Source organism: Sander lucioperca, chromosome 12 (genome assembly GCF_008315115.2).
Source record: "Sander lucioperca isolate FBNREF2018 chromosome 12, SLUC_FBN_1.2, whole genome shotgun sequence".
NCBI lineage: Eukaryota > Metazoa > Chordata > Actinopteri > Perciformes > Percidae > Sander > Sander lucioperca.
The window spans coordinates 26,309,168-26,335,005 of NC_050184.1; the positions used below are offsets into that span (position 1 = coordinate 26,309,168).

General features: G+C 41.8%; 1 protein-coding gene across 2 annotated transcripts; it reads left to right on the plus strand.

The window, feature by feature from the left end:
- On the plus strand, window positions 1–25,250 carry dnah12 (dynein, axonemal, heavy chain 12). 2 transcript variants are annotated; one of them, XM_031316565.2, is made up of 74 exons: window positions 1–153; window positions 353–577; window positions 727–814; window positions 911–937; window positions 1,034–1,223; window positions 1,326–1,395; window positions 1,502–1,660; window positions 1,780–1,975; window positions 2,063–2,251; window positions 2,356–2,509; window positions 2,594–2,685; window positions 2,795–2,973; window positions 3,070–3,205; window positions 3,316–3,441; window positions 3,528–3,662; window positions 4,027–4,220; window positions 4,310–4,547; window positions 4,657–4,842; window positions 4,948–5,148; window positions 5,796–5,990; window positions 6,082–6,203; window positions 6,292–6,427; window positions 7,579–7,725; window positions 7,872–7,991; window positions 8,339–8,495; window positions 8,611–8,783; window positions 8,893–9,045; window positions 9,165–9,404; window positions 9,677–9,922; window positions 10,046–10,165; window positions 10,282–10,391; window positions 10,519–10,702; window positions 10,835–10,975; window positions 11,067–11,150; window positions 11,376–11,564; window positions 11,676–11,795; window positions 11,953–12,141; window positions 12,220–12,371; window positions 12,620–12,758; window positions 12,911–13,077; window positions 13,206–13,461; window positions 13,619–13,915; window positions 15,034–15,212; window positions 15,420–15,612; window positions 15,777–15,938; window positions 16,039–16,233; window positions 17,268–17,401; window positions 17,484–17,646; window positions 17,742–17,822; window positions 17,922–18,098; window positions 18,201–18,332; window positions 18,446–18,535; window positions 18,629–18,769; window positions 18,881–19,122; window positions 19,207–19,354; window positions 19,458–19,603; window positions 19,686–19,900; window positions 19,988–20,180; window positions 20,272–20,464; window positions 20,583–20,755; window positions 21,205–21,345; window positions 21,485–21,643; window positions 21,743–22,038; window positions 22,129–22,382; window positions 22,501–22,641; window positions 22,744–22,881; window positions 22,964–23,197; window positions 23,311–23,499; window positions 23,697–23,800; window positions 23,895–24,099; window positions 24,216–24,353; window positions 24,462–24,553; window positions 24,704–24,771; window positions 24,933–25,126. In XM_031316565.2, the coding sequence occupies exons 2-74, from the start codon at window positions 369–371 to the stop codon at window positions 25,124–25,126; spliced, it is 11,916 nt and encodes a 3,971-aa protein (XP_031172425.1). In that variant the 5' UTR covers window positions 1–153; window positions 353–368. The 2 variants fall into 2 exon arrangements, with proteins under 2 accessions (XP_031172425.1, XP_031172423.1); XM_031316563.2 differs by lacking the exon at window positions 1–153 and having other exon boundaries at window positions 299–577; window positions 24,933–25,250.
- Window positions 25,251–25,838: the final 588 nt, after the last annotated feature.

A 25,838-nucleotide genomic window follows, 5' to 3' on the forward strand; every position in this document is an offset into this window, starting at 1 on the left:
TGTTACTATGGTAACGACGCTGTTAACTTTAGTCAACTCTAGAAGTCCGTTTACATAGCTAGCTACATCCATGGTTTACAGGCTAAATTAAGTAAAATGACATAAGCTGTTAACAAACTAACCAAAGCGAGAAGTTATTGAATGAACGAGCAGGTAACCCGATAGATAGCTTGTTGTTATTCACTGAAATTAGCTAGCTAACTTTTGAGATTACTACTGCGACATAACGTCCGCTTGTTCAGGGTCAAATGCAGCAAGACTAACGTTATCTTAGCTAACTATGTTAGGATAGCGTTACGTTCACTTACAACAGGTGTAACTTAAGTTATTTTATGCTTCTGGTTGTTTTCAGTGGCTTGTTGTCAGAGATGGCTGCCTCTCCCGGAGTTTTCAAAGCCACAGCAGTGAAGGGTATGTCAAAGTTTCCAGTCCTGCCCCCGATTGAAGACACACAAGACCGGGGTGAGGTTGGACAGACCGCTGCAGCAGAGGAGAAAGCGGAGAAGATAACGGTTCGCAAGAAACTGTTGAGGCACAGAAGGAGTAAAGTGCAACAAGAGCAACTCCATATGATATTGTATGTTTTCAGCTTAGCTGTGGTAGCTTTTTTTGTCAGTACCTCAACGATAGCCACCACAGCTATAAGAGAATGATCCCAGCAGTTAATCATTATGTAGGCCATTTAGTTTCCTGCAATGTGACGGATTGTTGACTGCATTATTACAGGGTGTCTAGAGCAATGGAGGCTTACAGACAGAGCAAAGAGAGGGGAGCAGTGTGCAGTCAGTCACCAGAACCAGAGTTTCCACCTTCTGTATGACAATTATCTACCCATGCACACATTTTAATTTTCATTTATATACAGATATTGCACAATATAATGTGGTATATTTCAATACTTCCTTTACAGATGCTTAGTGAGGTGCGGAAGCGTAGGGTAAGGCTTCTTTTTTTTGTATTGAATTTGACATGTGAAGAGACTAAACCCTACTTATGTCACGTCTCTCCTATTTTATTTTGGTCCCACTTGCAGATGAACTACATGTTCCTGAAGCGATGTGTTGAGAACCGCCCGTTCGCTCCAATCCAGCAACAGTGGTTGGACTCCATTGTTGCCCGAGTCTCTCCTAAATTTAAAGAGGGACCTGAGACACAAAAACTACTACAGGAGCTCTGCAAGGAAGTCAGCGACGACTTCCACAATGTGATTGTCAAGCACACAGGTATTGACAATTATTTGTGTATGTATGTCTATGCTGTCAGAGTAGATGTACAGTAGTCTTCAGGTAAACCGTGTCATAATGTGTCATATTCACTCCCTTTAGTGGATACAGTACTAAAGAATCCACAGAAAGAAGAACCTGTCTCTAACAAACAGACAGCTACCCAACCAAAGTGAGTGTCTAATGTACACAAATTATTTATCAACAATAACCAAATAGTGTACTAGTAGGACTATTTAAAATGCCCTTCTGTAAGTTACATTTCCAATCTTTTGCAGAATTCTTGATTTCTCCCAATCTTGGCATGATAGTTTTATCAGAAGCCGCAAAATAATGAAAACAAATTTGCACATTCTTCATCCGGTAATGCAAACTGTCTTGGATATTGGCTACATGACATTTTCTCCACTGGTGCTGGTTGATCTTTCAGTATGCAGGTAAGGAAAGACACCATGAATTCAACATGGTGCTCCTAAAATAGGCACATAACTTAAATATTGCACATGAAGATTTGCTCAAGTTGCTTTTTGTTTAATTTTTGCTTCTGACGCTTTAGAGCTTCAGGATCTGTGGACTGTAAGAGCCTACAGAACAAAATGGCTGTGGAGTGTAAGAGGACAGAAGATCGTATCATGAATACCTGGTTTCCCAAAGTCATCCACTTATTAACAAGTAAAGAAACACTGAAGGGAGTTAAAGAGGAGAAACTGGATTCCTTTTACGACTGCGCGTCCACCCTAATCTCCAATCAGGTGAGATAATGCTGACTTGATTTTGGCCTTGTATGTATGTATATCCCTTGATTACAAATTTAAACTCTTTCTTTTGTCAATTCCCAGTTAAAATCCGTGCTTCAGACAAGTGTCGAGGAGTTTGTCAATCTGTTTGATCCAAGCAATCGCCGCTGCTTGCCCCTCTTTCGTATGGCCTTAACATTTGATGATGAAAAGATGGAAATTTATCCCACCTTACAAGATCTGGAAGCTGCTGTTTTGGGGATTTTTAATGCCATCACAAACACACTGCAGGTGAAGCAATTTAAAGCAAAATTACCACTTTATGTCACATTTTTCATGTAGTAATGTAACATTAATATTGAGTTAGTATTGATATCTATGACATTGATCCACAGAAAGTACAGACGGTCCAGTCATGGCTGACAGAAGCCATATCTTCATTTGTAGATGCCAAGGTGGCTGATCACATCCTTGCTTGGGCTCAGGTCACCGTAAAGGCCGCTGTGTGCAAGAATCTAGAGGAACCTGACAAACATTTCCAGAACTATGGTGACATTTTGTGATCCAATTTCCAGTCATCACTCCATTGATTTTAATTCCATTTCTTGCTGACTTTTCTGCTTTATTTTGCAGTTGACAACTATGACTGGCTAGTCAATGGAACTGCACAGGCTAGAGTGGAGAAGTTCATGGAAGAGGAGCACTCTTTTGATGAGTACACTAAGGTAACAAATCATAAAGTTGAATTCATGCTACATATATTATAGAGCTATTAGTCCCTTGTGTTCAGGTTTTCTGATGACTGTCGATGTGTAATCTCGCTGCTTTTTAAAGCAAGTGGAGGAGTTTCGTGTTCTGTCAAAGGAGATTATTAGCCTCCCAGCAAAAGCCCACTTCTCGATGGTCCATCTGGACTGTGAAGAGCTGAAACAGGGGCTGGCAAACAAAGCAAACAACTATGCTCAAATACTTCTGAAGAAACTGATCACCAGCCACCGTGAGCAAAATCTACAGTGAGTCATTTTTTTGTAACATTCTTTAACAAAACTGCCCGTCTGTGTTTAAAATGCTCACATATTTCTCACAATCCTTTTGGTGTCTGTTCAAAGGATCTGCTCTGAATTTGAAACCATCAGAGAGAACGTTCTGAAAGTACCAGAGAGTACAGAGGACATGACTGAGATCATTGATCACATTAATTTCGCTAAGACAAAGGGTATTGCAGAACTTCATGAAAAAATAAAGGTGAATAACCTGATGATTGGTTGTATCTGTTGTATCTTACAATAACATATTGATTTCAGTTGTCTTATATCAGTTCTAACAGCATTTACTACCACATTGCGTTCTAACAGGAAGCTTACTGTAGACTGATCTACCTCCTGGATGTCCACATCATTGAGCCAGAGCACCTGGAGCTTAATTCCACTGTCTTTCTCTGGCCGCAGAAAATCCTCCATGTCTTTGAGCTCAGTCAAGAGGTAATGCTTTTGTGTCTGCTGACAACAGTTTATCATGGTTGTTTTTTAAGGCTGACTTGATTCTGGATGGCTATGTCATTTTCCAGGTAATGCAGAAGGCCAAGCAGAAAGGGGAGCAGGACCTGATTGCTAAACGAGAACGATTAATGATACAGCTGGAAAAGCTGGGTCGCAGGATAGAGGAGTTCCCACATTGCTCTGAGCTGGATAGGATGCAGCAGGTACAGTGCCATTAGCACTTTCATATAACCTTGAAGAAATAGCTCCCACATTTTGGGAAATACATGTATTTTCTTTCTCGCTGAGAGTAAGATAAGAAGATTGCTGGGAAGAGACAACCTGAGAGTGGTATCGATCTTCTCTTTTAACTCTCGGCAAGAAGGTGAATCAGTGGATTTCACAAAATGTTCACAAAACTATTTCTTTAAGCAAACTTGAACCTGAAATAACTTTATAGTCATGTTAAAATATGCCTTAACATTCCTTGTCACTGTCAGTATCCGAATTGTACAAAAGATTCATGTGTGGTGTAACAGCAATACAATTACATCAAGTGGAAAATAATGGTCTTGTCTTTTTGGGCAGTATATGACGGATGTCAGAACAGTTCAGAAGCTTCTCCAGGAGGCTGAGGAGGCGATCGTCTTCATTAACAAGGAAGAGGACTTTTACAAATGGGACCAAACATGTTACCCAGAACTTGAGGTCATCAAAGACAGTATTGAACCGTATCAGAAGCTGTTTGGACTTGTGCTGAAGTGGCAGCGCACAGAAAACAGGTCCGATTTCCGTTTGATGTCCTGTTGTGTTTTCATTAAAACATTGCCCCTGATAACCTTCTTATTGTTATTATCTTCTTCGAGGATAGATGGATGGACGGTTCCTTCCAGGGCCTAGATGGGGAGAGCATGGAAGTAAAAGTGGATGAGTTCTTTAGGGAGATCTTCAAGACGCTCAAGTTTTTCCAACAGAAGCAGAATAAGGCGGGGCAAGAGAAGGAGAAGATTGCTGGGAAGAGACAACCTAGTGAGGATGATCCAGAGAAGCTGGAAAGCCCCACAGTACTTTTGTGCTCCACTGTGATGGAGCAGATCAAGGAATTTAAGGTATTGTATGTAACTGTCATTTCAAAGGGGCTTATTAATGAAATCGTATAGCAAGTGAAGTCTTGATTGTTAATGCTAAACCAAACGTGGAATGTGTTTGTGTCAACAGGATCATATCCCTGTCGTGTCCATCTTGTGTAATCCAGGCATTAGAGCTCGCCACTGGAACCAGATGTCAGATATTGTGGGGTATGACCTCACTCCTGACTCTGGTACTACACTACGCAAAGTTCTCAAGCTAAACCTAGCTCCGTACCTGCAACAGTTTGAGTCTCTGAGTGCTGCTGCTAGTAAAGTGAGAACTCCTGAAATCTTTTGTTTACTTCTACAGCGTTTGATAAAACCTTAACACTAAACCGATATGCTGAATGCTATAAACCCCCACTATGTGTTTCTACAGGAGTTTTCCCTGGAGAAGGCTATGCAAACCATGATGCATATTTGGGATGGTATTTCTTTCCACCATCAACCTTACAGGGAGACCGGAGTGTCCATCCTAACCGCCTTGGATGAGATTCAGACGATGCTAGATGACCAGATTGTGAAGACTCAGACTATGAGGGGCTCACCGTTCATCAAACCTTTTGAAAAGGAGATCAAGGTTAGCTTCAAGTTTGAGTTTATTCATCTAATGGTAATGAGTAAATGCTCAATTTGCATGGGAGTTTTACCACATGGGAGTAATTTTAACTTTGCCTTCACCAAATCCTGCAGAGATTTAAAGGGGAACTATGCAGTTTTTTTAGCTTAATTTACCTTAACTGAACAGCTTCGGAGTCTCCCATGGTTATGACTTTTTTTCGGGTTGAACAGTGGTCGTCGTGCGCCTGTGAGCGAAAAAACCACCCTTGCAATGTTCGGCCGGCGAGCCGCCAGCCTCAGCGTCAGGAAGGATCGCGTGATATCAGGTCTCGCGATGTATCGAATTGCTTCACAGCACTGCACACATACACCCATTCAGGAACCGGCTAACAAGGTAGCGATGGAGTTTTTCACACTATCGTTATGGCTGAGCCGGCTAAAAGGAAGCAGAAAGCTAGGAAAGCATTGTCGGAGGAAGAGAAAGAGGAAACGGCAGACTGACCGAGCGAGGAGTCGGACACAAGTAAACATAGGAGCTGCCAAATGTCTATTCCGAAGCTGTAGGGGGAGCTCTATAGAGAAACCTGCGTACAAAAAGGGAGAAAACAGCGAAGAAATGACCAAAACTGCATAGCGCCTCTTTAACTGTTTGTTCTGTGACCTCAGGTTTGGGAGGAGCGTCTGCTTCGTATCCAGGAAACCATAGATGAATGGCTGAAGGTGCAGGCCCAGTGGCTTTATCTGGAGCCCATCTTCTCTTCTCAGGACATCATGCAGCAGATTCCGGAAGAGGGACGACTTTTCCAAACTGTTGACAAAAACTGGAAAGAGGTCATGAGGCACTGCGTTAAGGACCCTAAGGTAGTTGTTTATGGTATACACATTATTCTGGAAAAAAAAGAAACTCAGAAAGATGAACTGTTTTGTGTTTACTGATGATTTACAATCGTAGATTCTGCAAGCAACCTCGCTGCCTGGTTTGCTAGAGAAACTGCAAGATTCTAACATCCTCCTGGAAAGCATCATGAAAGGACTGAATGCCTATTTGGAGAAGAAGCGTCTCTTTTTTCCACGGTAAACAAAAAGATTTTGCAGTGTTTCTTTTGTCCAATTCTTTGTTGTTATCACTGATTTTGGAACTGACTACCAATGCTGCCTCCAGGTTCTTCTTCTTGTCCAATGATGAAATGCTGGAGATTCTGTCTGAGACCAAGGACCCACTGCGAGTGCAGCCCCATCTGAAGAAGTGCTTTGAGGGTATTTCCAAACTGGACTTTCTACCCAATCTGGATATCCAGGCAAGGCAGTCACACATATTGTTATAGTTACATCATGACACCATAGTTGATTAACTTTCATTAAAATGACTATATGTAACTTTCAGTTTGTGTTGATTTCAGCGGCCCCTTTGGACAAAAGCGGTAGTGTTTTTACCACACTTTCTGTGTGTAAAGTTCCAGGAGTTAGCGTTACGGGGAGGTCATATAGTTGCGATGAACGTTTTGCTCAGACGGATAATAATTAATTTACAATAAGAGAGTACGTTATAGATGCATTGTTGCATTTCAAGTGTTACATGGGTAACTTGGCCTACTTTGGAAGTATCGTAAGCTAAAGTGGGTAACATTATCACTGTCACTGTGTCATAAGCCAAAGCATTAAGAGTTAGTTGTAGCAACCAACATAATAATAACTTAGATTTATATTATTATATTCATGAAACCCATGGACGCTTTACACAGGTAGAGGGGGACAAGTGAAAAGAAAATAGAAGGCCAACACAAACACAGACTAAAAGGAATAAAACGTCCACGCTAAATGGAAAGGGGACGTAATTTAATGTCAGCTACTGATGTACAACCACATCGCTTAATCTAAAGTTATTTTATGAATGAAATGGATATATTACATACCTGAGGGCCAATTTGGGGATGTTTTTGAATAATTTACTATCACGTAATTGTCTCCATCTGTTAAAAGCCCGACCGAGATTGACTCAGTTTCGCCAGTTGTCTTTCACTTTCAGCTTTTAATTGTTCTTCATTTTAATTTCCTTCTTTTCTGTGATGGTCCTGCCCCAGTATCAGCCAGAACTACAACAGATAACTTCTAAAATAAAATAAAAATACAATTAGGCCTACATAAAGACATCTCCTGCTACCTTTTACCTGCATACTCACTAACACTTTTTTTTCGGTGTTCTGTGACCCTTCAGAATGTGTTCTCTGTAGCGCCGTCTACCTGCTGTACGTCATTTTGTGACTTTGCGGGAAAAATCGGACCCGGGGAGAGGCATTAATAAAAACTATATAAAAATAGCGTTATTTTCACTGTTAGTCTCGTTTGCTGTTACAGGTCATTTATGATCATCAGATGGAACATTAAACAGTTTCAGAAACATTTAAAAGTTACACACAGTCACTTTAAATTGCATTTTGTTCTCGCCTAGGCCATGTATAGTAGTGAGGGGGAGCGTGTTCAGCTAATCCAGCTCATCTCCACGTCTGAAGCCAAAGGAGCTGTGGAGAAGTGGCTGGTACAGGTGGAGGATGGGATGCTTCGCAGTGTCAGAGATGTAGTAGCCAGGTCCAGATTGGTGAGATCACTGTTCATATACCTTAAAATAATACACAGTACTGTGATTTGTTAACTCTAATACCATCATTTTGTGTATGGATCATATTTTGCTACTGAGGTTCCCCTTATGGGTGAACATAAATGTGAGTGTGGTTGTACTGACAGGCCTACGCTGAGACTGCACGCAGACAGTGGGTCAAGGAGTGGCCTGGGCAGGTAGTGCTCTGCACCTCGCAGATTTTCTGGACCTTGGAGGTTCATGAAGCCATTAGAGCTGGAGCTGATGTAGGTTTTCACACCCTTTTCTCAGAAAATGTTTTTGAAATACTAATTATACCTTAACTAATGAAAATGATGATTTGTGTTTCTGAATATGACAAGATTAAGTTGTGGAGATTCCTAGTTAAAATTAAAACTTAATTTACCATTTAAAAAAAAAAAAATCAATCCAGTCTAATAATAATGTTGTACACATTGATGGATTTTGATATATAGAGGTACAAAGCAGTGATGTGTCTCACTCCTAACCAACTAACCTGAAATGTTATTTTGATGAGCATGACACCATAACAGTATCACCTTGGGTGAAAAAAAAAAACCTAAAATAATAATTGGGCTTTTGTTCGCTGCAGGGTTTAAAAAACTACTATCAGCAACTTCAGAATCAGCTGAATGACATTGTGGAGCTGGTGAGAGGGAAACTGCCCAAACAAACACGGACCACTCTGGGAGCGCTGGTCACTATCGATGTCCATGCCAGGGATGTGGTCATGGAGCTTATTGAAAAAAGTAGGTCATGGCACAGAATGCAGAGTGTACTGGAACAGAGCTTTGGGCCAGTTTAGAAATAACACCAAGAAAACATACTTGAAAAACAAAAAAAATAAATGCTTGTTTTTAACAGGCGTATCAAATGAAACAGACTTTCAATGGCTAGCCCAACTTCGTTACTACTGGAGCAATGACAATGTTCGTGTTCGCATAATCAACTGTGATGTTAAGTACGCCTATGAGTACCTGGGGAACTCGCCACGTCTGGTCATCACTCCACTGACTGACAGATGCTACAGAACACTGGTAAAATATCTGACAAATAGCTTACTTAAACATGAATCCTTTTTATTGGAATAATGCTGAGTGATCAGATATTTTACCATTCAATTTCAAAGCTCTCCCTCTGTTTTAGATCGGGGCTTTCTACCTGAATTTGGGTGGTGCGCCTGAGGGTCCAGCTGGAACAGGAAAGACAGAAACCACCAAAGATCTAGCCAAAGCTCTAGCTGTGCAGTGTGTGGTCTTTAACTGTTCTGACGGACTGGATTACCTCGCTATGGGCAAAGTAACACCTGCAGGGATTTTTGGATTTATATTCTTAATTCTAATGGCAAAAGTATAACGCAAAAAACTTTTTTTTACTTTTTTAACCTCTCTTTTGTCTTTTGGTGCAATTTCTCATAGTTTTTTAAGGGTCTGGCTTCATCTGGTGCGTGGGCATGCTTTGATGAGTTCAACCGTATTGAGCTGGAGGTGCTGTCTGTAGTGGCCCAGCAGGTTCTCTGCATCCAGAGGGCTGTCGAGCTGAAGTTGGAGTACTTTGACTTTGAAGGGACCATGCTCAAACTCAATCCCAACTGCTTTGTGTCCATTACAATGAACCCTGGCTACGCAGGACGCTCAGAACTCCCAGACAACCTCAAGGTCTTTAATCAGAGAATAAATATTTTATCAGGCGTTGTGGGTTGGCACTGTCAGTTCCAAAAAATATTGGCTGTACTACTTCTACTCTACATTATTGATTATATTAATCTACATTATTTGACCCCAGCTCTTCATCAAATTATACACTGTAATGAATCAATGGTGCTTTTACACCCCTTCCGTATTATGTGACATGATAGAAAGAAGTGTGTGACTGTCCAACATTGCCAGTAACACGTTACCTAATTTTTTTTCTTAATTTCTCCGTGCAGGTGTTGTTCCGAACAGTGGCCATGATGGTCCCCAACTATGCATTGATAGCAGAGATCTCTCTGTATTCATATGGCTTCCTCAATGCCAAACCATTGTCAGTAAAGATTGTGATGACCTACAGGCTCTGTTCCGAGCAGCTCTCCTCCCAGTTCCATTATGATTACGGCATGAGGGCCGTCAAAGCTGTACTTGTGGCTGCAGGAAACCTCAAGCTCAAGTATCCTAATGAGAATGAGGACATACTGGTATTTGTGCTGAAATGAATGCATTTGCTAAATTAGTCTATACTGTATGCCCCATTTGTGAACTTTGAATTGGTTTGCAGTTTTTGACCATTTTATTTTTTTCCCACATGTTGTAATGTCCAGCTCCTGAGGTCCATAAAGGATGTTAATGAGCCCAAGTTTCTCGCCCATGATATTCCGTTGTTCAATGGAATCACCAGTGATTTGTTCCCAGGCATCTCCCTTCCTGAGCCCGACTATAAGGTCAGATATATTGAAGCAATTGCTTATTCTTTTGTCCTAAATAGAACCATACCCGTGTATTTATTAATAGTCATGTATATTATAATCAGTGTTTTTTCCTATCCTTCCTTTTGCAGCTGTTTCTGGAAGCTGCTGAAGAATGCTGTAAAAATCAAAATGTACAGCCAACACAGGTCTTCTTACAGAAGATGATCCAGACATATGAGATGATGATAGTCAGGCATGGGTATGTTGTTATTACGTATATTATGATATCCTGTTGAGCATGTTTCCAGTTATACAGTATTCCATACGACTGGGGCATGGACTAAAAGGAATATTTGATATTGCATGAAGATTTTTTTGTGTGTCAGGTTCATGCTAGTGGGAGAGTCTTTTGCCGGGAAGACCAAAGTGCTACATGTTCTAGCTGACACACTGACTCTCATGAATGAGAGAGGGTACGGTGAGGAGGAGAAGATCATCTACATGACGTTGAACCCAAAGTCCATCACCATGGGACAGCTCTTTGGACAGTTTGACCTAGTTTCCCATGAGGTAGATCTCGGTGCCTTAGATCCTCTAGTATAAATACAAGATCTGTGTATTTACAATATTGGTGTAGATCAAGGACAAAAGGTGGCCCTTTCTTTCTCTTAGTCTTTTTTTTAACCTTTTCCTCATTATTAGTGGACAGATGGGATTGTGGCGAACACATTTCGTGACTTTGCATCGACCGACACCCCAGACCGTAAATGGGTGGTGTTTGATGGTCCCATAGACACACTGTGGATTGAGAGCATGAACACTGTGCTGGATGACAACAAAAAGGTACATAATAATACAAAGTAAAAAATACATTTGACATGTATTTGTTTTTCACATATTTGAGTAAGATCTTTTTTGCTTTTCTCTTCCACAGTTGTGCCTTATGAGTGGTGAGATCATCCAGATGTCCAATCAGATGAGTCTGATTTTTGAAGCAATGGATCTATCGCAGGCCTCTGTGAGTTAGATGTTTGGAGTTAAATGTATTATTTGATTATTCTGTCTTAAAATTTAATAATTGCTAGTCACCATTTTGCAATAATGAAACTTTAATAATTCGCCAACGTGCTTGTTAAGATGTTGAACCAATGGAAATGAACAATGCACTTAGCTTGAATGACAGTATGTAATCAGATGTTATAAAAAGGTATTTTTTGGTTTTGGTTATTTTCTTTCACTGCAGCCTGCCACAGTCAGTCGATGTGGTATGATCTACATGGAACCATCTCAGTTGGGATGGAAACCCTTAGTGATCTCCTGGATGAACAATCTTCCTGATGCCCTGCAGAGCGCGGACAACCGCTCCCTGCTACTAGAGCTCTTCCACTGGCTCCTGCCGCCTGCCTTCAGGATGCTGCGTAAACACTGCAGAGTAAGTGGCCCCAGGCCTCAGAACAACCCAGACACAAATATCTGTACAACATTTATAAGTCTATGTTTACACAGACAGTTATGTCATGCTGCATTATGGTTTTGCTTACAGGAAGTTGTTTCCACTAGCAACAGTAACACCGTGGTGTCCTTGTGTCGACTGTTTGAGATGCTGCTCACTGAACCTGTAAAAATGAGTCCTGGGGATAAAAATATTCGCACCTGGATCATGGTAAAAGGACTGAATCATTTGCCATTTTGTCTTGCTTTGGAACTGCTCCTTGCAAACATTTGTACATCTGTTTCAGTGTTTTTGTATTTGTATTTCCTTGTCAGTTAAATTGTATTTTTGTTTGACACCTGCCCTTTTCTTCCTTTTATGACTGCAGGCATCTTTTGCCTTCTCCCTGGTGTGGTCTATAGGTGGCAGCTGTAATGCAGACAGCAGAGAGAAGTTTAGTGACTTCTTTAGGATGACTGTGTCAGGAAAGACAGAAGAACATCCTATCCCTGCCACTGTGGCCAAATGGGAGTGTCCAATGGATGATAAAGGGCTGGTGTATGACTATTTCTATGAGGTATTGTGTAATTACATCACTCACGGGTGTTATATATATTCTTTAAATCAGTAAATCATACTGTCATCTCTTGAACAGTTTAAAGGAAAAGGCCGCTGGGTTCACTGGAATGATACCATCAAGAATGTAAACCTGGGGGACAAAAACACCAAAGTGCAAGAGATCATTGTTCCCACCATAGATACAGTTCGCTATACCTACCTCATGGACCTCTGCATCAGATACGGAGTGTTAGTATTCTCAGTATTTCTGTTTGACTTTTACATGTGCTATATACTGTATACTGGGTTCTTAGAGTATTTCTCATTTTATTTCACCCTGGATTTATTAGGGGTCCAAGCCCGAGGGGTGGGAACCGCGGTTGCGACTCGCGCCGCGGAGGCTTGGACCCCGTCCTAACTGCTTGCAGTTCTAGTTTACGCTGAATTTTACAAAATTATTTATTTTTACAAAACCTTACCTCTGTTTCTCTGCTTAGGCCTGTCCTGTTTGTTGGTCCTACTGGCACTGGGAAGTCAGTGTATGTGAAGGAGCAGTTGATGAACAATCTGGACAAAGACAGCTATCTACCCTTCTTTATCAATTTTTCAGCTCGCACAAGCGCCAACCAAACTCAGGTCAGCAGTTAGGAAACAAGTATAAACGAATGTCCTTGCAGAATTTTTGGGATTGCTAGAAAACATTTTAAGTAAACACTTAAACAGACAAAAAAAATGGTAAATGTTTAATTCTTAATTAATTTGATGACTGTATTTATTGCATCTTCCAGAATATCATCATGTCCAGGTTAGATAAGAGAAGAAAGGGAGTGTTCGGGCCCCCCGTGGGAAAGAAGTGTGTCATCTTTGTAGATGACGTAAATATGCCTGCACTGGAACAGTTTGGAGCACAGCCTCCTGTGGAACTTCTTCGACAGTATATAGACCATGGAAACTGGTATGAACCATCCACTATTAGATGCCAATTTCATATCAAAAGAAGAGAATGATAATAAAGGAAGAGGACTAAATGTACTGCATTAGAGAAGCATAAGCATTGTCCAGTAAACTGTTATGCTCTGGCAGGTATGACCTGAAGGATACTTCCAGGATCTCTCTTGTCGACCTCCAGCTCGTCTCAGCTATGGGCCCTCCTGGTGGTGGGAGGAATGCTGTGACATCCCGCTTCCTGCGGCACTTCAACATTTTTAGCATCAATGCCTTCAGTGACGACACCATGGTTCGCATCTTCTCCAGCCTGGTGGCCTTTTATCTCAAAAACAATGCATTCCCTCCTGAATATTTCACTGTTGGCAACCAAATAGTCACAGCTACAATGGAAGTGAGTCCCCCCCCCCCAAAAGCACACAATGATATCACATGAACTGTTCAATTAGATAGATAAGTATGTTGCTCATGTGTAAAAGGCTCTTATCAACCTTATCTTGTTTTTTTTCCAATGCTTTAGTACTTTTCTTGTTTGCATTTAATTCCCAAAGGTGTATAAGAAAGCCATGGAGAACCTGCTTCCAACTCCAGCCAAGTCTCATTACACCTTCAACCTGCGGGACTTCTCTCGCGTTATTCAAGGCTGCCTGCTGCTGAAGAAGGACTCTCTGGAGAACAAACGCACTATGATACGCTTGTTTGTCCATGAAGTCTTCCGCGTCTACTATGACCGTCTGGTGGATGACAAAGATCGAGCATGGCTCTACCAGCTGATGACCAGCATCCTCAAAGATCACTTCAACGAGTCCTTTGATCAGGTGTTTGATCCCCTGAAACAAGGCAGTAGAGTAAGTTGAGAATCAGTTATATTTGCTGCAGTGCAGTGGTGGAATGTAACTAAGTGCATTTACTCTAGTACTGTACTAAAGTACAAATTTGAGATACTTGTACTTGTCTTTTCTTTTCATGCCACCTTCTACTTCTCCTCCGCTACATTTCAGAGAGAAGTATTGTACTTTTTACTCCACTTCATTAATCTGACAGCTTTAGTTACTAGTTAAAAACGCATCCAGTTTATAAAATATGAGGTTTTATTATGAATTAAACTACTCTTACTACTACTACTTTTACTTTTAATACTTTTTAGTACATTTTCCTGATGATACTTACATACTTTTACGTAAGTAACATTTTCAATGCAGGACTTTTACTGTAACAGAGTATTTTTACAGTGTGGTATTAGTACTCTTACTTACTTTACTAAGTAAAGGATCTGAATACTTCTTCCACTACTGCTGTAGTGTCACGTGCTTAACTATCAGTAAGTTAGGGAATACAGACAAGAAGAGGAGCTGCTTTGGCTTGTTGTCACTCTTTGATGCCCAGGATCTAAATACGATTTGATTTTGTTTTGGATAGTAGCATATGAAACAATCATAACTGCATTTGTACTCTACTAGTCTCGCTTTGCCAGACCTTCCTCCACAGCGCTGTGGATGGAGCCTGCTAGTCCACACAGCATTCCGGGATGGGAGAAAAACGTGCTCTGGTTTATTGGCATTTCTTTAAACCAATCACAATCGTCATGGGCAGCGCTAAGCCCCGGACGGAGCCACAGTGCCGCTGCAAAATAGCCTCGGGAAGGAACTTGTTTTGGTGGAACATGTGTATGTTCAAAGGTTGTTTTAGTCGTGCAACAGAAAACTCAGATTGGACAGATAGTCTAGCTAGCTGTCTGGTTTTACCCTGCAGAGATCTGAGAAAAGGTTTTTGTCCTCATAAGTCCACCGGAGTTTAAAATTACAACACAAAGAAGGTAACGGACATCCGGCCAAAAAGAGTGACATCCGGCGGAATTTCCGGCGGCAACAGAGCAATCCGTCCTCTGCTAATACAAAGTGCATATGAAACAAAGAGTAACATTTGTATGTTTTAATTTGTGGCAAACGTTTTCTCCCTTTCTCAGCTGGTTGAGGAAGACATGAGGAATCTTCTGTTTGGTGACTACATGAACCCTGACCTGGAGGATGATGAGCGCTTGTATGCTGAGGTGCCCTCAATGGAAAGCTTTTCTCAAGTGGTGGAGTCATGTCTTAATGAATACAACCAGATGCACAAGAACCGCATGAACCTTGTCATCTTCCGGTAAACAGCTTTGGTATTACAAAAATATTTGTCTTATTCAAATCTCATTATAAAATAAATAGAAGATATACAATTTTTAGAATAAACATACGATCAAATGACTTGACATTTTGTGCAGGAAGGTAATGAAATTTAGTTTGTATAACTCTGACTATTTGCATGGAAACTTGATTAACTGAGAGAAAAACAAATGTCTGCATTATGTAGCTATGTCCTGGAGCACCTGTCCCGAATCAGTCGAGTGTTAAAGCAGCCAGGAGGAAATGCCCTACTAGTGGGAGTGGGAGGCAGTGGACGCCAGTCCATCACCCGTCTGGCCACATCCATGGCCCACATGACCATGTTCCAGCCTGAGATATCTAAGAGCTATGGCATCACTGAGTGGAGAGACGACCTTAAGGTCAGCTTTATGGTTTGGGACAGACCTCTGTGTCCTTTAATTCTAATTTTAGTTTTCATACCTTTTTGATCTCTGCTTGGGGTTCTTTTGCATTTTGGTGATTGATGATTTTAGCAATACCCTGTCCCCCTGCTTTGTATTATACTCTATATATTTTACTTTAGATGCTGCTGAAAAATGCTGGGGTGAAAGGTCAGAAGACGGTGTTCTTGCTTACTGACGCTCAGATCAAAGACGAGGCTTTTCTAGAAGACGTGGACAGCGTCCTGAACACAGGGGAGGTGCCCAATCTGTTTGCCATAGACGAGAAGCAGGAGATCATGGAGGTAGGCTGTCACAAACTCTATGTGTACCCTTATAGAGCAATGTATACCTTGTAAAGACCTTATGTTTAATGTCACTCTTACTTCATCTCTCTTCCTCCAGACAATACGTCCCATTGCCCAGGCTGGTAACAAGAATTTGGAGTTGAGTCCTTTGACTCTGTTCGCCTTCTTCGTGGCACGCTGTAAAGAGAACCTGCACGTTGTTGTGGCCTTCAGTCCTATTGGAGATGCCTTCCGAAATCGCCTGCGCCAGTTTCCCTCTCTTATCAACTGTTGCACCATTGATTGGTTCCAGGTACTGTATAGGCATTAGGAGTGGCATGATCGGGTGTACCAAAGAATTTCTAATAAGGGAAGAAGTTCCACTCTCTCGTTACTTCCGGCTTCTGAACTGGTTGCAGTTCCACCAGAGTTCCATATAGGGGGTGCTCACAGGCGAGTGCAGAATGAATGGGACTCTATGGAGCTATACACCTCAAAATCCACTTTTCTCAGGATATAATTTTCTGTCTAGTAATTTGAATGTTGCATTCAAAAGGGGAGGCTAAGAAAATACACACTGCTGGGTGCTTTTTTGTTCTAAAAAGCCTTTTAAAATGTCAATGATGTCATACACATATACGGCCAGAGATACTGCTTTACGGCAAGCTCTGAGTCACTTCGTTTTTTCTCTCGAGGCGTCAACAACACAGCTAACAGGTAAGGCTCTCCCTGTCAATACAAGAGCTAGAAAGAGGTTTGCTAATGTTTTAAAGACCACGCCGAAAAATTCACTCTGACATTCTGGTTCTGCTTCGGATGCCGTCAAGCGGGGAGCTCCGATCGTAATCAGTCCTTCACTGACTAATCAGCATTCATTACCAGAATGCTAGCGTGTTATGGGCAACAACGACTCAACCTGTAAGAAATCAAAAGGACATAAGTACTCGTTCATTCAACTTTCGGCCTATAATCCATGTTGACCTTGCAAAAATTACAATCAAATCTGAGATTTCTCAACGACAGTCAGCCGAAAGAGACAAATTGACCCGTCTAGCTCCATAGAGTCCCATTCATTTTGCACTCGCCTGCGATCACCCCCAGTGGAACTCCGTTGGAACTGCAACCAAATTCGGTACAATGGGGCTGAATAGGGAGTGGAAAGGCTTTCCGTAGACCGGCTTTGGTTGTACTTTGTATTTTGTCTTTAGTCAAATAGTTAGTCATCAAAAGACAGAAAAATTAGACATTTGTTAGCTAATAGACACTCAACAGTGTCAGCAGTCTGTCTTTGCATGCTCTTGTCTTTGTTCCTACCCTCACTGTGCTTTCTTCTCTCTGCCCTGACAGCCATGGCCAGAGGAGGCTCTTGAGCGAGTAGCCAACTCCTTCCTGGAGTCACTGGAGATGAGTGAAAATGAGAGGCAGATGGTTATACCCATCTGCAAAACATTCCATACGTCAGCCAAACACCTCTCACAGAAGTACGATATGTGGTCACTTTTAACTTGTATATTCAAAGGTAAAGTACATAAGTCCTTAAATACACTGTTGTTTTCATTGCAGGTTCCTCTCTGAGCTAGGTCGCCATAATTATGTGACACCCACATCCTACCTGGAGCTGATTGCAGCTTTCCGTCTGCTGCTCACTCAGAAAAGAGACACTGTCATGAAAGCAAAACAGAGGTATACCAATGGTCTGGATAAACTAGCCTTCGCTGAATCTCAGGTATATGCAGCACCATTTTTAATCATTTTTTGTGTGTGTCTATTTTGTTTTATTACTAAATGTTTTTAGCTCATTTTACCAATGTTTCTCTGCAGGTTGGTGAGATGAAGAAGGAACTTGTAGACCTGCAGCCCAAACTGAAACAAGCAAAGATAGACAACAACAAAATGATGAAGGTGAATAGGTTTTACATCTTCTTCAGCATCGGCCTGGAGCATACATACCAGTATATGTAAATATACTGAATGTAATTGCTTAATTGTGATGACTTTCAGGTGATCGAAGTGGAGTCTGTTGAGGTGGAAGCCAAAAGCAAAGTTGTGCGTGTTGATGAGGAGGCAGCAACTATAAAAGCCAATGCGGCTCAGGCTCTGAAGAACGAGTGTGAGAGTGACTTGGCTGAGGCCATCCCTGCCCTGGAGGCTGCTCTCTCAGCCTTGGACACTTTAAAGGTGAGCACCCTTCAACTGCACTGCTTCATTGGGCCAAGTTTAGCCACTCAGACCATTGCAGTTTCGACATATGAGTAAGTTGAGCTGCCTGTTTCCTTTCAGCCCTCTGATGTCACAATTGTGAAGTCGATGAAAAATCCTCCTTCGGGGGTGAAGCTGGTGATGTCGGCTGTGTGTGTGATGAAGGATATAAAGCCAGATAAGATAGCTGACCCAGCTGGGACTGGAAAAAAGGTTAGACTGAGGGAAAAAAATATCTCATGAAGAAATCACGATTGTCTTGCAACTTATAGTAGTAATAATAATAATATAGTAATAATGAGTAACATGTTTTTTTTATTGTCTAGGTTTTAGACTACTGGGGTCCAAGCAAAAAGCTACTGGGTGACATGAACTTTTTACGAGATCTTAGAGAGTATGACAAGGACAATATTCCCGTGAGTGTCAGAAAAGCTACATTCTTAATTTATTATTTTAAAAAAAGACACTTGTATTTTGATCTGACTAACTCCTCTACTCCTTCTTTGCAGGTCCCTGTGATGCAAAAAATTCGTAGTGAGTACATGACTAATCCTGACTTTGACCCCAGTATAGTGGCAAAGGCCTCCTCTGCAGCAGAGGGTCTGTGCAAGTGGATCAAAGCAATGGAGGTGTATGACAGGGTGGCAAAGGTGCAGTGTTTCTGGCTTTGCATTGACTTTTTTTCTCTTGATTTGTCCTGAATATACATGCATGTACGCTTCCACTTATTCTCTGAGCTCAACCACTGTCTTTGGTCTTAGGTCGTGGCTCCTAAGAAGGCCAATCTGGCCGAGGCGCAGGAGTCCCTGGCTGCTACCATGGCGCTGCTGGACCGGAAGCGAGCTGAGCTAAAGGAGGTCGAGGACCGTTTGGCTGCCCTTCAGAAAACCTTCGAGGAGAAGACAGAGGAGAAGGCCCAGCTGGAGATCCAGGTGGATTTGTGTGCCAGGAAGTTGGAGAGGGCTGAGAAGCTCATTGGTGGTCTGGGCGGAGAGAAGACCAGGTCAGCATGAAGCACAAAAATACTCTGTTGTTGTTTATTTACTGCAAAAAAAGGGTCATTGATTGAATTCATGTCTGTCTTTAGATGGTCTAAGGCAGCAGATGACCTGCAGAACACGTATGACAACCTGACTGGAGATGTTCTCATCTCTGCTGGTGTCATCGCCTACCTGGGGGCCTTCACTGCTGGCTTCAGACAGGACTGTACCAAGTCATGGACCAAACTCTGCCAAGTAACAACCCCCCCAGTTCTTTATTCAGACTTTTTTTTGGTTACTTTCTTTGAAATATTTCATTGCTTATTATCTTTCTTTTCACCTATCTTGATATCTCTAGTCTAAGAGCATTCCATCAGCAGATGACTTCTCTCTCAGTAAGACTCTGGGAGATCCCATTAAGATCAGGGCTTGGAACATTGCAGGCCTTCCCAGTGACTCTTTCTCCATTGACAATGGTGTCATTGTCAGTAATTCACGTAGATGGTGAGTCTGTATCGCTCGTTTTTAAGTTAAATCTCTTGCTACTGTAAAATGTGTCTCATGCTAAATGTTTGTGTTCTTGTAGGCCCTTGATGATTGACCCTCAGGGTCAGGCCAACAAGTGGGTGAAGAATTCAGAGAAAGACAACAACCTGAGTGTAATCAAGCTAACAGACGGAGACTATATGAGAACTTTGGAGAACTGTATTCAATTTGGAACACCCTTACTGCTGGAAAATGTTGGAGAGGAGCTGGACCCCTCACTGGAACCACTGCTACTCAAACAAACCTTCAAACAAGGTGCTGTGTGAATGTGAGATGGCTGTCAAGGGGGCAATTGAGATTTGAATTTAAAAATGTGAAAATGTTTTGTTTTACTTACTGTAGGAGGTATGGATTGCATCAGGTTGGGGGAGAGTGTGATTGAGTATTCCTACGATTTCCGTTTCTACATCACCACTAAGCTGAGGAACCCGCACTACCTGCCAGAACTGGCCACCAAGGTGTCCCTGCTTAATTTCATGATCACTCCAGAGGGCTTGGAGGACCAGCTGCTGGGGATTGTGGTTGCCAAGGAGAGGTAGCGCTCATAAAAAGGTCACGTTGTTATACAACTTAAATACTTTGCATCCCTTCTTTGGAGCATTGTTTCTGCTTTATCTGCTCTACAGGCCAGAACTGGAAGAGGAGAGAAATGCCCTAATCTTGCAGTCAGCTGCCAATAAGAGACAACTTAAGGAAATTGAAGACAAAATCCTGGAGACACTGCAGTCCTCTAAGGGAAATATCCTGGAGGATGAGAGTGCCATTGAAATTCTAGACTCTGCAAAGATCATGTCCAATGAGATTAGCAAGAAACAGCAGGTGTGGACATTGCACAGCTAAGTCTTAAATGTTCTGTTTAGAAAATGAGACCCGTATTTTGAATATGACCAGTCTCATTATTGGTTATCTAACTTTCTGCTGTTTACATATTTCCCAGATTGCAGAGAAGACGGAGATTAAGATAGCAGAGTCTAGAGAGGGTTACAGAGCCATTGCAAAGCATTCTTCCATCCTGTTCTTCAGCATTGCTGATCTAACCAACATTGACCCTATGTACCAGTACTCGCTCAGCTGGTTTGTCAACCTCTACATCAACTCTATACAAGACAGGTGATGCACATGAAATGTATTCTTTAGTGTCCCAAAAAAGTAATACATTGAGACTTTATGACTGTACCAGCCATTTAAAAAACATTATTCTTCATCTGTTGTACATAAACACAAGGTTAAATATAACAGGATTCACACATTTAACAAAGATTAAGCTTATTACAGCAACTAACTTGGTTTCTATTTGGATGTCAGGCTCAGTTCTTGTCTCAGGCTGACTTGCTAATGGGTTCTAAATTGAACCATTTTCACAAAAAAAAAGTGCAATCAGTAAACCACACAGAAGACGTGCGTGTAAGCAAAGTTATTCCTATACAGCAGCTGCAAGTGGGAGGAATCCAAAGTACTTACTTGTGGTGCTGCAGATGTGCCCTGCACACACAAAAAATATGCAAAGAGTTGGTCTGTGTTCATCTGAAACTTCGTATGTTTTGTCTTTTATTCATCAGTAATAAGTCCAAGGTCCTAGAGAGGAGGCTTCGATTCCTGATCGATCACTTCACCTATAACCTGTACTGTAACGTCTGTCGCTCTCTGTTTGAGAAGGACAAACTCCTCTTTTCCTTCCTCCTTTGCTCCAATCTGCTCCTGTAAGTGTTAAAGTTTGTGGGTGATGATGGTCGAATTAATTAGATTGTTAGAATTTGATTTCAGCTTTCAACCACATGCTCAGATGAATATATACTATGTGAACTTGATTTCATGCTATTCTCTTCTATTTCCACTCAGAGCTAAAGAGGAGATTGAATACTCTGACTTCATGTTCTTTCTGACCGGAGGAGTGGGCCTGCAGAACACCGTTGCTAACCCTGACCCCAGCTGGCTACAGGACAAGAGCTGGGATGAGACCTGCAGAGCCAGTGAACTGCCTGGCTTACAAGGAATAAAGTAAGAAGCATCACTTGACTTGTGTCAACAACTGCATTGTCCTGTTAGTCATAAGTTCCTTATGACTAACGGAGTGAATCTATGTTATTTATTCCACAGAGAGGCTTTCATCAAAGGCCCAGAAGACTTTAAATCTATTTATGACAGCAAAGATCCAAGCAACACTCCTCTGCCCGCTCCATGGTGTGAACAACTCAATGACCTGCAGAAGATGATCATTGTTCGCTGTCTCAGGCCTGATAAGATAGTTCCAGCTGTGATTAAATATGTGACTGGCAGACTCGGGAAGAAATTTGTCCAGCCCCCTCCCTTTGACCTGAGTAAGAGTTACCTGGACTCCAACTCCACCATTCCACTTGTATTTGTTCTGTCTCCAGGAGCTGATCCCATGGCTAGTAAGTCCCTGCAGTACCAGTGGTTAACTGTCAAGATTCCATATAATGCTTCCCCTGAAAATCATGAGAAATAACAACATCCCTCCACAGGCTTACTGAAGTTTGCCAGTGACAAGGACATGAGTGGTGCCAAGTTCCAGTCCATCTCTCTGGGGCAGGGCCAGGGACCCATCGCTGCCAAAATGATATCCACAGCCATGCACGATGGGACGTGGGTGTGTTTGCAAAATTGTCACCTGGCCGTTTCCTGGCTGTCCACCTTAGAGAAAATCTGTGAGGACTTCAGCCCTGCAACATGCCACCCAGACTTCCGCCTTTGGCTCACAAGCTACCCTTCATCCAAGGTAAAGCTCAATGCATTTCATTCGGCACAGTGTGCATACATTACCAATTTTAAGCAGCAAGACAGAGATTTATTCTGTTATAGTCCTAAAAAAAAACCAACATCCTTTCTGATATCAGTTTCCAGTGACGATCCTGCAGAACGGGGTGAAAATGACAAACGAGCCTCCTACAGGACTCCGACTCAACCTGCTACAGTCTTACTTGTCAGATCCTGTTTCTGACTCAAACTTCTTCAATAACTGCCCAGATAAGGAGTTGGTGAGTTGTCGCATACAAAATGTATGCAACAGGAATTCTCATTTATTTATTTAAATAGGTCTATATGAAGGACATTCTCTGACTCGTGGATTCCTCCACCAGATCTGGGAGAAGCTCCTGTTTGGACTGTGCTTCTTCCATGCTCTGGTTCAGGAGAGGAAGAAGTTTGGTCCACTGGGCTGGAATATTCCCTATGGCTTCAATGAGTCAGACCTACGTATAAGCATCAGACAGCTACAGGTATTCATTCAGTTTCAGTGGCCACGTTTCAATGAAGTTTCAAGAATCTAAAAAAGGCATTTCATTTGTTTTCCTTTTTTAGCTGTTTGTGAATGAATATGATGAGGTGCCCTTTGAGGCCATAACTTACCTGACCGGGCAGTGTAACTATGGCGGCCGTGTGACAGATGACTGGGATAGGCGGCTCCTGATGACAGTCTTGGCTGACTTCTACAACAAGGACATCATTGAGAAACCTCGCTACCCTTTCTCACCTAGCGGTGAATACTTTGCCCCACCTAAATCTGCCTATGATGACTACATTGTATTTATTAAGGTAAAGCCACTTCAGATATAACACACATGAAGAAAATACGTATGTGTATATATTTTTTTGTTTTTCTCCATAATGACTTCCAACTGAGTAGCAATATCTTTGTTGTGTTCTAGGAGCTTCCTTTCAGCCAACATCCAGAGGTGTTTGGGATGCATGAAAATGTAGACATCTCAAAAGATCTCCAGCAGACGAAGCTGATGTTTGATTCACTGCTACTCACCCAGGGTGGAGGAGCTAAGGGAGGGGCTAGCTCTGGGAGTGACAAAGCGCTGTACGACATAGCAAATGACATCCTTACTAAGGTATAAACTAATCAAACCTCTTCATTTGGCAACTTTAGGTATGTTTATTTTTTTGGTAGGACAAACACATGGCACCAGTGAAGGTGTAGCTTTCCAATAAAGTGCACATTTCTGTTGGTGTTTCCTTTACCTTGATTGCAATGTACATGCCCTCAGTTATATATTTTTACTAACAGATTTGCTTATTTCCCCCCCAGCTTCCAGCTAATTTTGACACAGAAGCTGCTCTCCTGAAGTTCCCAGTGCTCTACGAGGAGAGTATGAACACTGTGCTCGTTCAAGAGATGGAGCGCTACAACACGTATGGACAAACAGCTCGGTGGAGACCTTTAGGACATACAGCGCAGCGTCACGGATATGACTTGACTGTTTTTCTCTCTCTCTCTCTCTCTCAGACTGTGTGGTACGATCCGTGTGAGTCTGCAGAACCTGTTGAAGGCCATTAAGGGTTTGGTGGTGATGGATGCAGAGCTGGAGGCAGTTGCAAGCAGTTTGATAGTCGGAAAGGTTCCAGAGAAATGGGCCAAGCGCTCTTACCCCAGCCTGAAGCCTTTGGGCAGCTACATTGCTGACTTTATCTCAAGGCTCAAATTTTTGCAGGTGAAACTGCTTTATAAAGATCATTTAGATGAACAGGAGATATGACTGATTATATGGGAGCTTTGTTGACTTTGTTACTCCACTTATAGTTTCACCTTTATTCTGTGTGCCTGTAGGATTGGTACGACACCAGTAAACCCAACGTGTTCTGGCTGTCCGGCTTCTTCTTCACCCAGGCCTTCCTAACTGGGGCAATGCAGAACTACGCCAGGAAATACCACGTCCCCATTGACCTGCTAGGCTTTGATTTTCAGGTCAAAAGATACACACTTTGTTATCCCTCTGTCTCCACCTCAAAGATCTTCTCATAGCCCTAAAAGTATACTGATCAGTGGGTTTCTTTTCATGATTTTATCTTACAGGTTCTTACTATTGATGAGTCGGACACATCGCCTGAGGATGGCGTTTACGTTAATGGAATGTTTCTGGATGGAGCTCGATGGGACAAAGAAAGGTAGATGTTCTTAGTAGTGTTATTTAAAACAATAATAAAAAAATAATTACATATATAAATAAATAAAAAATAATAATAATGGAATATCATTGTGATAGTGAAGTGCAAGGAGACTTGATAAGCCTTAACTATTGTTTGTCTGTTTATCAGTGGAGTTCTGGCTGAGCAGCACCCTAAAGTCCTATTTGATGTGGTGCCAATCATCTGGATAAAACCCAGTTAGTAAATGACCATCATTTGTACACTGCCAGATGTATGACAAATAATATGCATGGCATTCACGTTTTAAGGTGTCTATTTCAAACCCATTATTTGTAAACTTGTTACTGTTTTTCCCTCTCCATTTTCCTGACTCTCTGCTTCCTTCTCTCCCACACAGCTGAAAAGAAGAGCATCGATCAGGCTCAGAAGCTGTATGTCTGCCCTCTCTACAAGACCACTGAGAGGAAGGGAACTCTCTCTACCACAGGCCACTCCACCAATTTTGTCATTTCCATGGTGTTGCCCACTAGCAAGCGCCCTCAACACTGGATCAAGCGTGGTGTGGCCATGCTCTGCCAGCTTGATGACTGAAATCAGACAACAAACTGTTTAAGACTCAAGCACTTTACTGTGACACTTTAAACACTATGATGCCTTTTTTGATTTTCTGTACCTTCATAATGCAAAATTAAACATGGCATATGTTTGTGACCAACTGGGGAGTATGTGTCAAAATTATAGATAGATCATATTTGTGGATAGCTACGGAAAGGTAAATGGAGTACAGATCAAATGCCCTTGTAGTTCCGTTGCTACTTCAAAATAGAAAGCTAGACAGTTTGCTGACATAATTTTCTCCCAATAATGAAACTGAAAAACACTTAAATTTACGTGGAAGTAACAAAATGAGCATCGGATGCACTGTGACGTTTCAATAGAAAAGGATGACAACATATTCTTTCAATATCTTTCAATCCAAAGCAAGTCCTGAAGTGATTCCAAAAGAAGCAAAAAATAGTTTGGATTGGAGTTTTTATTACATTTTACAAACCTTAGAAACATATAGCATGCAATGTTTATTGTACATTTAGGCCTACAGTGCATACTCTTCCTAGTGTACAGCAACTCTTATTCAGTTACTAATTTAAGCACTCCACTTATGCCTTTGTGAGTTTTTATACCAGTTCACAAGAATCCTTTCCTGGCATTGAGCTGGGTTACTGTGTAACTTTGCTTGTTAAACACATTTGCAGTCATGTACTGTAACAGTAATGTGGCTACAAGACAAATGTAAAAATAGAAA

Excerpts from the sequence above, each read along its gene's own strand:
- dnah12 (XM_031316563.2), top strand. The coding sequence starts at position 333 with ATGCTTCTGGTTGTTTTCAGTGGCTTGTTGTCAGAGATGGCTGCCTCT. Across the intron at positions 9,923-10,045 it reads ATGAGAATGAGGACATACTG|CTCCTGAGGTCCATAAAGGA; the intron begins GTATTTGTGCTG and ends TGTAATGTCCAG. Across the intron at positions 15,939-16,038 it reads AGAAGCAGGAGATCATGGAG|ACAATACGTCCCATTGCCCA; the intron begins GTAGGCTGTCAC and ends CTCTTCCTCCAG.